Genomic DNA, 18426 nt, shown 5'->3' on the forward strand with positions numbered 1-18426 from the left:
GATAATATTTTTGCATTCATTTTTTATTCAAAGGGTCATATGGTGCTAATACTTGTTTTTCTGTGTCTTTGGTGTGTTATAAGTTGCCCATGCATGTATTAGACACGTAAAATTGCAAATATTAAAGTATCGGAAGAAAATACGCACTCTATCTATAGTGAATGCTCAACCAGACCTGCCTGAAACACCTTGTGTAACCACAACCCCACAAATCTACGTCAGTTTGTGGTGTGATTTGACTAAGACCGCCCAAATGTATACGCAAGTAAGGTGGGCATACCTGTCAGCACAATTGCTTTGGAACCTGATGCTCCACATGCTTGCAGCATTCGACCAATCACTACGCACTGGTAAACTGTCCAATCACAGCACACCTCGCTTTTTAGAGCGATGAGCTTTGTTAAAAATCTGCGCGTTTCCAAGAGACAGCGCAAAGAAAAGATACAAGGATGCACGGTATGTGGAAAATACAGCTTTTTTAACCTTAAATCGTGTATACACACTGCAGTACATCTAAAACAAACAATCATTTTCTTTTTAACGGTGTCATATGACCCCCTTTTGGCACATCTTTGGTGGGATTTATTAGTTCATCCTCATCTTGTCAGGTTTTGCCATGACTTTAGAAATATCATTTATAATTTGAGATTTGCTGTAAAAACAGGTTGAACTCTATTCTTGTCTGAGGACAGGAGCCTGCGACAACATCCTGTTTAGGTAGAGCACCTGTCTTCAGATATATCTTTGTGGGCGGCAGATGCAACTTGGCTATATTCCATCATACACTAAAAATAAGGCGCTTCAAAAGGATCTTTGATGTAATAAGAAAGAGATGGTTCTTTAAAAACCTTTGACTGAATGGTTGTGGAACCAACATTTTTATTTTATCGTTAAGCACCTTTATTTTTCCAGTAAAATGATATCATGATTTTTCGTACAAAAAATTCTAAACTAATTAAGATTCTTGGAGAATATAGCAGTACAGAGCACTATTTAGAAAGCAGTGGGTTCTCTGTGGTCTCATCCCATGATATTCTAAGAAAAGCCTTGTGATTTTTGAAGAGGTGAAAGGAAATATGAGCTTGAAGACATCCGTGAATACTCTTGTGACAAAAGCAAAGGAGCAGAAGTGCCCTTTCACCTCCTTTCCCTTTCCTTTATCCTTTGTTTTTTACTCTCCATCTCTCAAGTCAAGGCTCGAATACACTACAAGATTTTTGCTCAGATTTCGCCCAGATTTTCAGTCTGGACTTGTTCCAGAACATCTGCGCTAGTGTGCAGATTTTATGGCATAGAGAGTGAACCTCTGTTTTTCTCTCCAAACTTTCAAAAAGTCTGCAAGTAAGTGATGTCTAGTATTTTTAAATCCAGATTTTAAAAGTTGTGTAATGTGTGGGCTATATACAGTAGAACAGCTATATAAAACAGCTCCTATATACCACTGCTGTGTGTCGCATCTGCAACATTAAAAGGGGTGCTGCAACGATGTGTCATGCATTCTGACTTCTTTAAAATGTTAAACGCTTAACATGCTTAACATGGTCAACATGTCAAAAAACGAGTTGGGCATATAACGTTGTATTTCTGTGCTCGATACACAGGTTTTTTCGAAAATATAAAACTGTTTCATTACAATTTTTCTTAGTCCCTTATTGGACAATTCTCCCAGAAAGGCACGCCCAGAGAGCAGGAGCATGCGCACTTTCACTTGTTTGCAGGAGAGATAGAGAGGGCATATGTTTGCAAAGTTTAGGTGTTTGTTTGTTCACTGCATTTGGATGATGAATGTTATATAAACTGTGGATATAACGCTGGATTTGGAGATCGTTTGAAACTGATATATGGAGCCGTCCCAGCGCTAAAAGATGCCTGACATGAACCGCATGCAGTGAGTGAAACTGATGTCTGTGCTTTGTTGGCAATGGTTGCGCATGTGCTTTAGTTCAGCCTAACCCGCCCCCCCTCACACAAGCCTTATGATTTTGAAAATATTCGTACAGCTATTTCTATCTTTTATAAATGTGATCAAATTTATAAAAGATACGAAGATACGAAGTATGCAATACTACTTTATAGGTACTCAAGATTAATATGAGATTGGCAGAAACCGTGTGTGTTAGGTTAGTTAAACCGCTTTAACTATTTTCTCAGTTTCCCATTTCTCTCTGCTTTAAGTCTCCCCGACTGGAAACTACCTCGGGTTCTTCCTGTGAAACGCAGAAGTAACATGTGCACATAGCCCATTCCAGCCTTCAGCCAAGGACTTTTTCCTCAACCACTATGTTTATTATTCCACAGATACATGAACAGACAACACATCTACACCAGATGCATGGAAATATAACATGATTGTTCCATCTGCCTGATGAGAAATGTATAGTGAGTCTGGCCCACTCAGGTTAGCTTTCACCAAACGTAATTTCAAAACCATTTCCATCCGTGGGAAGGGATACAAGAGTTTTAAGGGGAGGTTTTACTGTTAATTCCGCAATTTACGCCTCCCTATCAAAAGGGGATTTCCTGTAGAGTATAGTGGAGCACCTATCTGCAAGGGTCCCAGCTTGAGCTTCCTCAACATAGCAGCAGGCCCATGAGACCAGCGCCCGTATCGCCAGCTTACATTCTCACACATTTACGTTCAATGCAGCAGTGCTCAGAGCGTGAGACATGCGTGTGGAGGCCTGCCAGCTACCATCACAATGGGTGGAAATGGGAATTTAATACAAACTTTCTCACATAGCCACAAAGCATTTGAAGCCCCTCCCCATTCAGTAACACTCAAAGTTTAATTTATGATTGATTTAATGATTCTGATTTGTGAGATTAATAGAATTTTAGACCTATATTACAACATTTGGGGGGGCACGGTGGCTTAGTGGTTAGCACGTTCGCCTCACACCTCCAGGGTTGGGGGTTCGATTCCCGCTTCCGACCTGTGTGTGTGGAGTTTGCATGTTCTCCCCGTGCCTCGGGGGTTTCCTCCGGGTACTCCGGTTTCCTCCCCTGGTCCAAAGACATGCATGGTAGGTTGATTGGCATCTCTGGAAAAATTGTCCGTAGGGTGTGAGTGCGTGCGTGAGTGAGTGTGTGTGCCCTGCGATGGGTTGGCACTCCATCCAGGGTGTATCCTGCCTTGATGCCCGATGACTCCTGAGATAGGCGCAGGCTCCCCGTGACCCGAGGTAGTTCGGATAAAGCGGTAGAAAATGGATGGATGGATGGATTACAACATTTGTATTTTTTCTCTAGTTAATACTGCAGATATGTAATTCTACTACCTAATCTTTCTTAAAGGGATGGTTCACCCAAAAATTTTAATTCTATCATGTTTACTTACCCTCTTGTCATTTCAAACCTATATCCCTTTCTTTCTTCTGCAGAACACAAAAGACGATATTTTTTAAAGAATTTTGATAACCAAACAACGGCTGTACCGATTGACTTGACTTGGTTTTGTGTCAATAGAAATGAATGGGTACCGACCACTGTTGTTCATAAAGTTTTTCTTCCATTGTGACATTATTCCAGTTTGTCTCATGCTTGTTTATATTCCTATTTATAAAAATATAGCATTTTTATTTTGTTCTGTTATTAGGTAACTCGGGTATAAGCAGCATTGCAATTTCCAATATAATATAGGATACAAAAGAAAAATCTGAAAAAATATTTGTTAAATAGCAATTGTTCATTGCTCTCAGAATATGAATGTTAGTATTATGTTTTGTCACTGTATCTTGCATATATATATATATATGTGAAATTGATTTATTTGTTAAATGTCTATAAGTAAGCTTTTGATATCCTTTACACGCGTTCTGGTCGCCAGCGTGCACATTGTCTCCTGACCTCTCTCAGGAAAACTACACTGGACAAGAAGTCTTTGAGTCTTTGTCCATCTGCAAGAGAAAATAGGAATAGCAATTACTGCTGGACTACAAAAGGTGGCCAAGACAATAGGCGGCAGTTTGGGGGAGTGCGGTGGTCAAATCTAGTCCTCCTTGTTAGTACCTTATTCTTCTAAATGCTTCGCTCCACCCTGGCTCCACACATCCACAGAACATGTTGACACAGTGTGCACTACTTTCCCGTGCGGCTTCCTCTCCAAACACTTTCTGCTCTTTATCAGGCAATTTGTACACACACATTTACTCATGCGCTCTCACACAAAAACTCACATTTACACAAAAAGCCTCCAAGAACAATACGATCACACACACAGTGTCAATAAGACAACATTAGGATACAGAAAAACAATATATTTGTTTAATGAAAATTGTTGAATTTTCTAAGAATATGAAATGTTACTATAACGTTTTGCCACTGCATCTTGCATATTATAAAAAAACTAATTTTATTTATCTGTTTTGAGCAATGGTGAACAGTTATTTGTGACTAAGGAGTGCAGAGTTCACTGAAATTACCAGAGGTGACCACGCAAACAATAGCAAGAAGACCTTCACCTCAGACAGCACTTCTAAAAACAGTAACATGTCACATACTGCTGTAGTCTAAATAAGCATTTGCAAATCTACAACCACAGCCTGTTTAATTATTTGTGTGCAAAGTTTTTATCTGTGCTTTGGACTTACAGTGAAAACAGGAAAGTCTGAACAATGTCATTCTTAGTCAGCTTTGATTGTATGAGGTTATCAGGAAACAGGCAGAAAACATCATTTCAAAAACCCATCCATCTACAAATTAGTAAAGTGTGCAAATACGGCGTAAATGGGTTTGTGGACGTGTGACGGAGGAGTTCCCTGCAATTAAACTAGAGATGACTGAACATTTAGACACAACATACAGTCAGAGATTGTTTCTTGCTTCCTGATTATGAAAAGGGTTTATTGATCATATTGTAAAGATATTCATAATCTAATCATAATCGTAACTGTAATCAATGTTCTTTAGGATTTGGTTTTTGAGTTCTTAATTCATATTCATGGACTGTCTAAAACATCTGTCAGGAAACATCTGAATTTGTGACTTTGCAATGAGCAAACGTGCCTCTTATAAATCAGTCAACAATAAACTTAAAAGAACAAAACTGTATTTTGATGATAATTGCATTTTATCAAAAGTCAGTTACAGTAGATGTAATATATACTATAGCCTTTATACATATACATTGCAGCGGAAAAAATGTAGAGACTATTCCTTTTTTATTTATCAGAATTTCTATGTATTGCGGCCATTCCAGTATCTGTTGAATTTCCAACCTGAAACGAATTTCAAGTAAATCAAACCTCAGGCGTGACACAGACTCATCCAACAGCAATGTGTCAGAGTGACAGCATAAAAAGACACATGAAAACTGTGCTAATAATCATTAAAATATCATATTTGATCTTTTCCTAAATACACTTGCAAATTTCCCTGTTGTGAACTTGCTTTTTGCAGAATTTGAGGTGTGAAAAATACAAAGCATCTTTTCTGTTATTTTGATTTGTTCTCGAGTTTTTATTTTCCTCAATTCAAAAATTGTCAAAATGAAAAGAAACACATAAGATCCAGTTAAACATGCATTAAGTCAAGCAGAAAAATGCCAATGACCTCTTGAAAAGTAGCAAAAATCTATGTAGGCCACTAAAAACTACAACTTTAAAACTACAATGATATCTTCATCAACATGTTTATTAATTTCAATTATAATTTGGTGTACAGTAATTGTGGAGACAATTTACTGCTGTATACACAATGTATTTCTTCACAACTCATAATACAGTATCTATTACAAAAATGTTGCTTGTCACCCATGTCTCTTGTTTAGGAATATTCATGGAATTGCAAAAGATTCAGTGAAGTATCAACACAAAAAGATTTTTGTTTCAAAAATTTTGTTTGGGTAAAATATGTACAAACTCAATCGTTTGTTCTTTTCAATAACCCATCCTTGGCATAACCTTGAACAGAACAGAAGCGCTGACTTCTCTTTTCTGTTCCAAATAAGTGAGATTTTGTGAAAATAACAGCCTACTTTACGATCACGAGTTTGATCCTCTCCCGCTCTCTCTCACAGACTCTCTCTCTCCATCTCCAACGCCTCTTCCTTCCTTTCCCACCCAAAGAATGAGTGTAGAGTACGCATGAGCTTTCAGAGTGTCAACAGCACTGATTTACACAAGCGCGCGTTCGCCGATGTACTGTATGTCCACAGTGTTTGGAGTAATGCGCAATAACGCGCGGCGCCGGCCGCTGATCTGGAGATCCGAATGAATGTATAAATGACTGACAAACTATTTGGATTATTTCTAAGGAATTATCTGAGATTTAACGTATTATTAAAATCATGCTTCTTTTAATCTGCCTTTCGTGTTTCGTCTACATCTCTGGTAAGTAATCATACTTCATCAGAATGACAAAACGATAACCAAACGTAAGTTTTGTACCTTTAGAAAATGTACCATTAATCACGTTTTCACTTCTGTTCAAGACCATAGTGATTTTACATTGTCTTAATATAAATGAAAAATAACTTTAACCAGTTTTACCAATCGTTAAACAGTGGTAATAAAATAAAAATGGTAATCAATCTGCACAAAACTTTTATCTTTTATTGGTGGTGATAGTTATCGTGGTTCATTTTCCTAAATGTTAAGAGTCTACAGTTATTATTTCTAGCAAATTAATTGTTAAATGAAGTCATAAAAACTGCAATACAGTTTGTTGCTCACTGTGGTATTTTATTGTTCATATCTTTATAAAACCTTCCTCAATGAAACGTTATAAATAAAAATAATAATAACAAAATTGATAAGCTTTTAAAAATATAAGCCCATTTATTAAAGCTTTGCATATGAGTTGTGTCATGGTTTAGAAGAGTATTTACTGAAGCCTGTATAGTTTAATAGTTTAATCATATTTAAATATCTCCAGCTAATATTGATATGATTTTTCTTTATATCACACATGGGATTTAAAAATATTCAGGATGGAATGCATACCCTATGGATTTGGATCCTCTTTGCTTCCTGTTTTATTGTTCTTGTGATGAGAAGGGCATAGAGTGGCAGAAAGCCAGGGGGAAATGTGTCAAAGCTGAAATGTACATTATACTGGCTCTGTTGTTGTTTTGTAAAGAATTTCATATAAATGAGCCACATCCTGTAGCCAGTGCTGATGTCACACGGTTTTCTCCCAATTTAGTGAAGCCATTTTAATGTTGTTGAGAAGTTGTAAATAAATATTCATGGAATATGTCCTCTCTCAGATGCTGTCATGGATCTCACCATGACTTCCAATGGGGCCCTGCCTGCTCATAATTTCCGTCTCTCCTGTATATCTGGAGAGCGTGACACTGATGACATTCATCTGAACATCAAGAGGGACAACAGCATTGTCCGTCGCGAAGATCCACCTCAAATTACATTGCATAGGCCACAGGCTAAAGAAGTAGTGGCCTCTGGATTTACAGGCTTTGACCACAGTGGGATTTTCTTCTGCCACTCAAAAAGAGGCTCTGACCAGCTTGCTAATATCACACTCATAAACAACTACAGTAAAGGTATGACCAGCACAGGAATTTAAATGTTTGGCAAAACCAGTTTTGTTATGTTTTTCACCAGATGTATTTAAAATCTGTGTGTACACTTCTAAAAATAAAGATGCTTCACAATGCCATGGAAGAACCTTTTTTGTCTAAATTGTTCCATAAAGAAGCTTTAACGTCTGAAGAGCCTTTCTGTTTCACAAAAGCCTCTTTGTGATGAATAAATGTTCTTCAGATTATAAAAAGGTGAGAAGGAAATGTGTCTTTAAAGAACCTTTGACTTAATGGTTCTTTGTGGTGACAAAATTGGTTCATCGCTGTGAAGTACCTTTATTTTTAAGTAATATGAAGTCAGATTGAAGTAAATTGATAACGTTCATCAGATTATTCAATTGTTTATTTATAGGTCATTTTAGACCGGTAATGATGTCTCAGACGGCCAGTATAGGAGACACAGTACATCTAACCATGGACGTCCTTTGGATCGAAAGACGAGACATTAAATGGACATTCAATGGTAAATGCCAACTGTTATAATTGTTTATTAATTATAATTTTTATTAAGTCCTTTTTATGTCCACAGCATAAATTGATTGATAAGTAAGCAAACTATTGAGAAAGACCACATTTTGCCAATGACATGCAAACAAAGTTTGATAAGTTCAACAAATAATTAAACAATATATATATTAAGAAAATAATAACATCCATAATAAGCAATTCTTCAGGTTTAGCAAGGGATTTACAATCATGTAAATTCTGATTTGTTTTAGGGAACTACTACTTCATGACACCAATTGCTGATGTTGAAAACCGCACAGCAATTCTGGACCTAGAGAAAGTTGATGAAAGCCACGCCGGGATCTATAGTGCCAGCTATGTTGGAGACAGTCCTCTCTATAGTGCCTGGATGCGTCTTATAATTCGTGGTAACATATTTAGTATAACATCACTATTTAAATATATTCATGTAATTGAATTTTCCTATAGCTTACAGTATTTCCATTAAATACTCTCCTTTCTCCAGGATGCCCACGTGACAAATGGGGCTCAGACTGTGATAAAGATTGTCCCGAGTGCTTGAATGGGGGTGTGTGTCATGACAAAGATGGAGACTGTGTTTGTCCTCCAGGCTTCATGGGAGTGCGCTGTGAGACAGGTGAGACAAGAGTTCAACCTTGCAATCATCCTTATTACAGGATTGTCCCTGTAATAAGTGCACTGTAAATCGCTTTGGCTGAACCAAAGAACATTGTCATGTCCGGCATCTTTTAGCGCTGGGACGGCTCCATATAACAGTTTCATACAATCTCCAAATCCAGCGTTATATCCACAGTTTATATAACATTCATCACCCAAATGCGTTCAAACGAACATCTGAACTTTGCGAATATATGCTCTCTCTCTCTCTCCTGCTCACAAGTGAAAGTGAAGTCTGCGCATGCTCTCCATGCTGCCACGTGGGCGAGCCACGTGCTTTTCCGGAAGAATTGTCCAATAAGGGACTAAAAAATTTTTTTAAAAAAACATTTTATATGTTTGAAAAAAACTTTCTGAAACCTGTACGATGGCTGGGGGAGTGTATTGAGCACAGAAATACTACTTAATACGCCCAACTCGGTTTTTGACAGGTTGATCATGTTAAGCATGAGAAGACAGCTCTTTTGTGACACATCGTTGCAGCACCCCTTTAATGTTTGAGGTCAAATCTGCATAATTTTAGATAAACCTTTGCTGAAAATGTTTACGGCAAAACTTACTTTGGATTTTTATGCTCACATATTTATGTATGCCACAAACCATTTATTTGTTAGCAAGTGAATTCATATTTAATTTTGATTCCAGTATTTCCCATGGGCAAGGATATTAGAATCGGCCTAATTTGGCTAGTTTGCATTAAATGAAAAATAAATTTGAATATCATAGATTTTGATTGATTATCCAACTTTGAAAAGCAAAATTTCCCACTGCTTTTTCAAAGAATATGTTTTTCTGCAACTTCTGTATGCATATACAGAACATATACACATAAACAGTACATACTATAAAGTAAATTGCATAAGGGATGCATTTGTAATAACTAATGCTATGTGCAATTTGTTTTACACGTAACATTCTTTCTAATTTTGTTCTTACAGCCTGTCGTGAAGGAATGTTTGGTCGAAACTGCCAGGAATCCTGTGGACCAAAAAATGATTGCAAGGGTTTGAGTTTCTGTCTAATCGATCCTTACGGCTGTTCGTGTGCAAGCGGCTGGCATGAAGACCACTGTCATAAACGTGAGTTTAACACAAGATCATTTCAAGCAATAAACATTAAACATGTCATCCAGACAGAGTGTCATTTGAACCTTCCAGAAAGGATTCAGTTTTGACATTAAAGTTTAAACAGGTGCTGCTGGGATCTGCCAGAAACAATTCAACAACCATCAATCTTACCAACACAAACATCTCCCACTGCTTTATCCATATGTTCTCGTGTCTTTGTAGAGTTATGAAAACATCCATCCGACATCCATCCAATGCCTGTTTTTGTGTTTAATTGTGAGGACTTAAACCTTTCAATGCCCTACTTATGTTCACAGCCTGTCCTGATGGAATGTATGGAGCTGACTGTCTTTTAAGTTGCAACTGCACAAACAAAGGGAAATGCAATCGCTTTAGCGGCTGCCAATGTCCAACAGGCTGGAGAGGACAACATTGTGAGAAATCAGGTTAGGCTTCAATGTCCATCAACTCTGAAGTCTTTTATTGTAAAGCTCCACATCCCTAGCACTATTGTCTTTTTTTCAGATCGTGCACCAGAGATTTTGGACATGGCCAGTAACCTGGAGGGGAACCTGAACTCCAGTCATATAATTACATGTTCGGCCATAGGCCACCCTCTGCCCAGCCACATGAGCATCGAACTACGCAAGCTTGAAAGCACTGTGCTTAAGGTGAAACGGAGATTCCCAAAATTTTTAAGTTTAAGTGTTAAACTACTCAAACTATTTTGTGGAGGTGAAGAACTTACTAGATGTATGCATTTGTCAGTTGCTTTTATCCAAAGCAATGTACGGTGAACCTCAAGTTTTACAAGTTATCATATATGATATGATTTTTCTTTTAAAGGGGTCATATGACTCGGCTACAACTAATATTATTGTTTGTTTTAGATGTAATGCAATGTGTATACATGATTTAAGGTTCAAAAACACATTTTTTGTATGTATTCTCCACATACCGTGCGTTTGTATCACGTATTATGCAACCATATGCTGATATATTGTATAGACAGTTTCAGAGGAAACAACATAGACATACATTATGTATCCCAAACTTAACTTCCGGTAGACCTCCGCACACAATCCATAACTGTTGAGTAGTTTTAATTGAATTTAATACAATTAATATGCAAATAAAATATTAACATAAATTCAATATAAAATTAATTATTATGTTATAACCAAACACAGATCGGATGGCGCATATGTCTGATTATACCGTGTATATTGATATTGTTGTTTTGGAAAATATCAACCTTTGCCATTCACAACAATGAAGCTGTGGTTGTAAATGGTTGTATTAATTATGGGTGGTTTAAAATTGTGAAAATGCACAATATATCAACTAATTAAATTCTGACCGAAGGAACTATGTTCTTAAAAAGGTTATTTATCTTTAAAAGTATAAATTAACGCTTTTGCAGCTTTAAGCTTATAGGAGCTTTACACCAAAGAAGTTTAGAAATAGGCTTATTGATTACTAATATAATTATTCAATGAAAATTAACTGCAAGTTATTTCTTTGCAATAAATGTGGGAATTTCACATTGTGTGCAATATCTACAATCCTGTGCAAAATACCTTATGAGGCCTTAAGGATCACAGTTGAAAACAACAAATAGTTTAAACCAATTCTAAAGGATTTGTTGGACTGTTTTGGTGGTTTTTGCACTGAGAGACCAGCAGGCTAACCAAATTTTCTGTAATTGTGAACTATTTTTCATGAAGGTTCAGTTTGTTTGTCTGTTTTAAATGTCTCAGGCATCTCACACTACTCAAGACGCAATAAAAAGCACTTCTCAGTTTGAGATCACACGTCTGTCTGCGGAGCATAATGGCGTGTGGGAATGTCGGGTCTCCACAAACGGAGGACAGGACTCTCGCAAGTTCACCTTAACTGTTAGAGGTGAGGAAACCTTTTATTTCAAAAGTTGTATCACTCTAACAAAAACTTCCCAATCTTTAAGACCCTAATCTTTATTAACCAGAGCCACCTTACCCAACCACTGCTCCTAAACTGTTGGCAAAGAGCAGCAATAAGCTTATTGTAAAGCCGGTGGACACTTACGCTGGTGATGGTCCTATTATTTCAACGAAGCTGCTGTACAAGCCAATGGATACAGGAGACTCTAGTTCTTCTATCATAGGTGAGAGATGCAAACTTTGGCTTCATAAATTCTGTTTTCAGGAATGGCTAAGAAAATCTTTTGGTTGAGTAGTCAAGACATGTTATGTATGATCAACTTTTTTTATAATTTGTCATAGTGTACAGCAACAATCCCATCACATTGATGAACCTGAAGCCCTCAACCAAATACCGTGTGCGTGTACAACTCAGTCGACCCGGGGATGGAGGAAAGGGTTTGTTGGGTCCAGAGGCAATCATGGAGACTGACTGTCCAGGTAAGAGTCAATCAACTAGAAAAGCAAATGAATGTGAATGCTGTTATATACAAATTACATAAATTAAAAGTGACCCGCGTTCTGTGCTGCCAGAGCCCACGGCCAGGCCGGAGATTGATTCCAGCTCAGTGGAAGGCCGTAACGTCACCATCAGGTGGTCCATGATTGACAGGTCTAGTGATGCCACTGGCTTTTTAGTTCAGCTCCTTGGACCATACAGAGAGAAATTGTGGGAGGAAACCACCTTGCTTAATGTGCTCTCCACCAAGATCTACAACCTGGAGTACCGCAGAGACTACCAAGTGGTCGTCCAACTGGTAAACTGTGGAAGCCATGGACCCCAATCAAGGCCCCACCACATCCACATCTATAAGCAGGGTAACAGAAATCTGTCACCTAGTTCTTACAGTTAGATATTAATGACATTGAAAATGATACACTAGGAATCTAGATTCCAGGCAGAATGTGGTGGATTAATAACTTTTTGACTTTTTCCAGGCCCCTCTTCTCCACGTAACGTTCATGCAGATCCTTTGTCTGTTAGTGCAGTCCGGCTTCGCTGGCAACCCCCTGAGGACCCCAACGGTGGTATTGTCAAATACAGCATTGAATATCAGCCAGTAGGCCAGAGCACCTTGCACCCTTGGGTGGACACAGATAATGGCAACAAAACCACAATGGATGTATCATCCCTTAATGGAAGCACCTTGTACCAGTTTAGGGTGAGAGCTTTCTCCAAGGTGCCAGGGGAGTGGAGCACATTTGTTAAAGCCAGGACACACGAAAATGGTAAATTCAAAATTAACACTTCTGCTTTAGCTTAGAGAGGGTAGAAGAAAGTATCACATTCTAGTGTTTGCATTGGGTCTTCCATTAAAAGTAGTTTTGGGAAATGTTTTTGACATACATTTTTATTGCATTATTTAATATTATACTGCATAAGCAAGTCACTCTTCTTAAATGTGGTTTGATTTTATATCGCTCAGGACATGCCAACTTTATTCCCACCACTCAAAAAGTTGGGAGGCCAATGGCAGAAGAGCATCAGCTTCTGTGGGCTGTTGTCGGGTCTGTGGCTGTAACTTGTGTAACCATCCTTCTGGCTCTGCTGGCTCTCTTCTACATCCGAAAATCTGTTCTTAAACGAAAACGGACGTTTACCTATCAGTCCGGATCGGTGAGTGCTTTGTCAAATGGTTTTATTACAAGCAGTTGTGTGAAAACCAGAAAGTAAGAAAGTTTTGATCTTTTTTAATCATTTGAAATAACCAATTCATTTTGTGTTTGTTAAAATTTTCTTATACAATGCAAATACATTCCTAGATATGTAGATGTGACTAAAGCATCCATACACTTTTAGGAGCCACTTTTGCATATTTAATAATATACAGACACAGAAATAAGCGACCATTCCAAATTTTTATTTAATCAAAGTTCAGATGTATTGTTGCAGTTCCCATCCAGTAAAGTGCCAACTGAATTTTAACAAAATCAAACCTCAGGAGTGACAAAGTCATCCAACAGCAGTGTGAAAGACTGACAAAACGACAAAACACATGAACATTATAATAAAAATTTAAAACATAAAAAACTAATTTATAATTTTTCATAAATACATGTACAAATATTACTGTACCATTGCTTAAAAGTAATAAGTATGTACTGATTTTCTTTGCCGTGGTTGAGGTCTGAAAAAAACCCGCATCTTTTCTGTTATTTTGACCTGTTTCTTTAGTTTAAATTTCCTTTAAAAAATGCAAATAGAAACAATATTTTGTTTTACATTTGGGAGAAATATTGTAAGCAGTTTACAGAATAAAACAAAAATGATCATTTTACCTAAACACATACCTCTACAAAGCATATTCAGAAACAAAGAAAACAATTTTGAAATGGTCTCTTAATGTTTTCTGTGGCTGTATGAAACTGAATAAATAACATACAAGTAAAAAATAAACATCTCAAACTTTGTAATAAAAGTCATCATACAAACGATTTTAGGGAGAGGAAACTATCTTACAGTTCAACTCAGGAACTCTCACACTGACCCGACGTCCGAAGCCCTCACCCGAGCCCCTCACCTATCCCATACTGGGGTGGGAGGACATTAAGTTTGAAGATGTGATTGGAGAAGGAAACTTTGGTCAGGTCATCAAAGCCATGGTCAAAAAAGATGGAATCAAAATGAGTGCTGCCATTAAGATGCTGAAGGGTAATAAAATATAATATTTTCATAACATTTTTATCTAGGGTATGTTTTAACATTGTGTTTATTTTGTGCATCTGTGTTGTGCAACTACAGAGTTTGCCTCAGAGAATGACCATCGGGACTTTGCTGGTGAATTAGAGGTCCTGTGTAAACTAGGACAACATCCCAATATCATAAATCTTATTGGAGCTTGTGAGAACAGAGGTGAGTGCGCCACCTATTGGCAATGCACTTTATTAAAGTAACTTCAAATATGTGAAAGCTTCTCTTTTCCACAGGTTACCTTTACATCGCCATAGAGTTTGCACCTTTTGGAAATCTTTTGGACTTTTTAAGAAAGAGTCGCGTCCTTGAAACCGATCCTGCATTTGCAAAGGAACATGGAACTGCCTCCACACTCACCTCCCAGCAGCTCCTGCAATTTGCTGCTGATGTTGCAACTGGGATGCATTATCTTAGTGACAAACAGGTATAAGAAGATTCTCAGACTATAGAAATGCATATTTGCAAACAAACATTGTTGCTATGCTATATAGAAACCTTATTTGTTTTCACCTTATTTCATCAATTCTAACAGTGTTTTGGGTAATATTGCTTGTGTGTTGCCAGTTTATCCACAGAGACTTGGCAGCCAGAAATGTGCTTGTCGGAGACAATCTCGTTGCAAAAATAGCTGATTTTGGACTCTCTCGTGGCGAGGAAGTGTACGTCAAAAAGACAATGGTGAGGACAATATAGAGTAATATAGATATTGAACGGTGTAATAATCTTTTATTTATTTATTTTAATTTATTGAACAAAACTGCACAACAAAGATACAATTTTTCAATGTTCTAAAAAGCTTAAAAGTTACTTACATTTACATTTGCAGACGCTTTTATCCAAAGCGACTCACCTTGCATTGTACCATACATACATTTGTTTCTGACTATGTGAAAAAAAGAGTTTATTCTTTAATACCAATAATAAGACAATATAAAGATATAGAATATTTAAGTGTCATACAAGTGTGACTTAAATTAATAGAATTCATTAATTCAGTAATTCTATTCTTTAAATCAGTTGTATGTTGTTTTCTCTCAGGGAAGACTGCCTGTGCGGTGGATGGCCATCGAATCCCTAAACTACAGTGTCTACACCACAAAAAGCGATGTGTAAGTGTAGTCTGTGCATTTCTGCTGTTTTGTGGTTGTCAGAATGATGTTAAACTCAGAAAGACTGAATATGCTCAGATACAGTACTGTACTTTAGAAGGGTGAAAAATCTGTACATGATTTTAGTTTGAAACTATATCAGAAAGTGTATTTTTTTATAAAGTATTTCAAAATAAATTAAGTGCAATTGTACCAAGTTTCTTCAATCCAAAACAACTCAGATGTCCATCATTTTGCTTAATTTATAATGGGCAACTGATAAAAAAAAGAAGGAAGGAACTGATAACTTAAACCAGGAAGCTCAAAATAAGAGTTTCAGGAGACCACAATGCCTCTGTCAAAACGGCCTATTTTTACCAAGATTGCACAGTGGAAATTTTGAAAAGTTAAAATATAGCCAAAATGTTACATGTTTACAACATGTTTTTTCTTTACTTTCACTATGAGTTTGATGCTTAAGTCATGCAGGCATGAATTTCATCTTGCATATTTACAGTCTTTAAACAATTCTAGCAAAAACAACCCCCTAATCACCCCAAAATCAAACACAATCTGGGTTGAGAGGTCATGACCTCACTGTTTTGGAACTTTTCGTCTTACACCGTGTCTACACCGGACGCGGTGCAATGTGACAAAAGACAGTAGAACGTGTTATCATTTTATCATATTATTTTTATTTTTTCCACACTAGATGCGCCGCGTCGGCCACGTGTTAAATTACAGCTTCTACAAAGTTTTAAACTCCTGCAAATGTTTTATATAACATAATTATCTTTCTTGGGTATTTAGGTGGTCTTTTGGAGTTCTTCTGTGGGAAATTGTAAGCTTAGGTAAGTTTGTTTGTATAGGTTGTAAGCACTTTATTGTTTATTTTTAGATTGTATCTGTTTACGTGATGCTGTGCTTATGGTATGAATGTGCTCTACCAGGTGGTACGCCGTATTGTGGGATGACCTGTGCTGAGCTCTATGAGAAACTGCCTCAGGGCTACAGAATGGAGCAGCCGAAGAACTGTGATGATGAAGTGTAAGCACAGATCTTCACGTTTTCCTGCAAGTCTTGAGTCTACATTGGTTGTCTCCTGTTGTGAGGGAGACTGGGGCTAATGGTCGAACATTTAACATAAGTAAATTTTCTCAGGATAAGTTTATTTTTGGAAGTCAGCCCCTGTATAGGCATTTACAGAAAATGACAATGTAGACTGTGACAACTTCCCCAACGTTCATTTTATTTAGTTCTTTGTATACAAGAAAAAAAACATATGGTAATAAAATACAAACAAAGATAAAGAACATATATTTAAAAAAAAATGTTTCATGACTTTTGACATAAAGCACGTGTGACAGCTTTCCTGTGTGGCAACTAGCCCTGTACCCTCATGTTAAGCAAATTATTGTAATTGTTTGCATACATTTTTTTGTACAGTTATGAACTGATGAGGCAGTGCTGGCGGGACAGACCCTATGAGCGACCACCATTTTCACAAATTTCTATCCAGCTTAGTAGGATGCAGGAGGCTAGGAAGGTAAGTAAAATATATTTTTTATCAACAAAAAAAAATTGTGCTGTGGTGACACAGCTCACGCTATGATTCTGGGTCACTGTCTGTGACCACCTACCAATCGTATTATTTACCTTAAAATAAACCTGTGGGAAAAGCGCAACATGCATCGTTGTATCATTTTTTTATGCAGACCTATGTCAACATGGCTCTCTTTGAGAACTTCACTTATGCTGGAATAGATGCCACAGCTGAAGAGGCCTGACTACCAGCCCCCCCAGGCCCAAGCAGGGTTCACAGCCCACGAGAGGCTCATCGCAGCAGGGCTTCACGCTACTGCCACTCTCCTGTGGCCAGGTTCCATTGTTCAAAGAGACACACCACCAAGATCACATGGCTATAGAGATTGGACTGTGAAAGGACACTCTTAGGGCCTTTGATTCTCTTAGATCTGCTAACTTCTGGTTGGATATCTCAGGACTAGACGCATTGATCTTGGATTACTCAAGAGAAAGTGGAACCTACAAAATGAGCTACTCTATGTAGCAGGCTGGGTCTGTGGGGATCTGGACCGTGTATAAAACTCTTTTTCCATCTGTTTGTTGGGAGAATCCTTTTGTGAGGTTGTTGACATGGATATAAAATGACGTTCATAGACAATGACACTTGTATCATTCAATGTAGCACTTGAGAAACTAATGAATATATATGATGATGTACCGTGTTTTGCCCTGAAACTCTAAAAAGGGACCTACCTTAAAGGGATAGTTCAAAAATAAAAATAAAAATGAACATTCAAAACCTGTGTGACTTTTTTTCTGTGGAAAACACAAGAAGAAATTGAGTGTTCATACCATGGAAGTCAATGCTGTTCAATATTGTGTGGTTACCAACATTCTTCAAAAATCTTCTTTTGTGTTCTGCAGAAGAAAGTAAGTCTTGCATGTTTGAAATGATGAAAGTACTTTCATTTTGGGTGAACAGTCCCTTTAGGTAAATTCTGTGCATACTGTTTATGTTCTGTTTATAAGTGAAAAGCCACTAAAACTGAAGTAGTGATGTGTATGACAAATGCACGAGATGTTGTAGCCATACTGTAATCATTTAAAAAATGTAAGACAATATGTTTACTTTGATAAATAAAGCATCTATGTGATGACGGGTCTCATCACAGAGACAACTGGAGCAAACACAAACCCTATTATTTAGAACAGAAAGTACAAGCTCTCTCGAGCTCAGTAGTGGGGTTGAGGTCAGGCGTCTTCCCTGCTGCAGCTTGCAGATCTGTCAAAGGCATTTCCTCCTGTTTTGCCACAGGCCCGGGACCTGTCAGTCAGTTTCCTCCAATTCTCACACACTCACACTTTAATGAAAACAGAAAAACTGTTTCCTGAGACAAGTCTTCTC

At 37.5% G+C, this 18426-nt stretch overlaps 1 protein-coding gene across 1 annotated transcript; it reads left to right on the forward strand.

Annotated features, from left to right (window-relative positions):
* Positions 1-6109: 6109 nt before the first annotated feature.
* On the forward strand, positions 6110-18118 carry tie1 (tyrosine kinase with immunoglobulin-like and EGF-like domains 1). The gene is made up of 23 exons (XM_056749983.1): positions 6110-6329; positions 7208-7501; positions 7893-8003; positions 8260-8415; positions 8514-8645; positions 9625-9765; positions 10071-10199; positions 10279-10424; positions 11514-11658; positions 11741-11899; positions 12018-12155; positions 12249-12533; positions 12654-12944; positions 13142-13332; positions 14157-14367; positions 14458-14568; positions 14643-14833; positions 14974-15087; positions 15448-15518; positions 16308-16348; positions 16448-16544; positions 16944-17043; positions 17213-18118. The coding sequence occupies exons 1-23, from the start codon at positions 6287-6289 to the stop codon at positions 17282-17284; spliced, it is 3369 nt and encodes a 1122-aa protein (XP_056605961.1). The 5' UTR covers positions 6110-6286; the 3' UTR covers positions 17285-18118.
* The last annotated feature ends 308 nt before the right edge of the window (positions 18119-18426 follow it).

Source organism: Triplophysa dalaica, chromosome 6 (genome assembly GCF_015846415.1).
Source record: "Triplophysa dalaica isolate WHDGS20190420 chromosome 6, ASM1584641v1, whole genome shotgun sequence".
In the NCBI taxonomy this organism is placed as follows: domain Eukaryota; kingdom Metazoa; phylum Chordata; class Actinopteri; order Cypriniformes; family Nemacheilidae; genus Triplophysa; species Triplophysa dalaica.

Bases quoted from the DNA above. Each gene is read 5' to 3' on its own strand.
- tie1 (XM_056749983.1), top strand. From the start codon at position 6,287: ATGCTTCTTTTAATCTGCCTTTCGTGTTTCGTCTACATCTCTG. The intron at 14,368-14,457 runs GTAATAAAATAT...GTGCAACTACAG, and splicing joins TGCCATTAAGATGCTGAAGG to AGTTTGCCTCAGAGAATGAC. The intron at 16,349-16,447 runs GTAAGTTTGTTT...GTGCTCTACCAG, and splicing joins GTGGGAAATTGTAAGCTTAG to GTGGTACGCCGTATTGTGGG.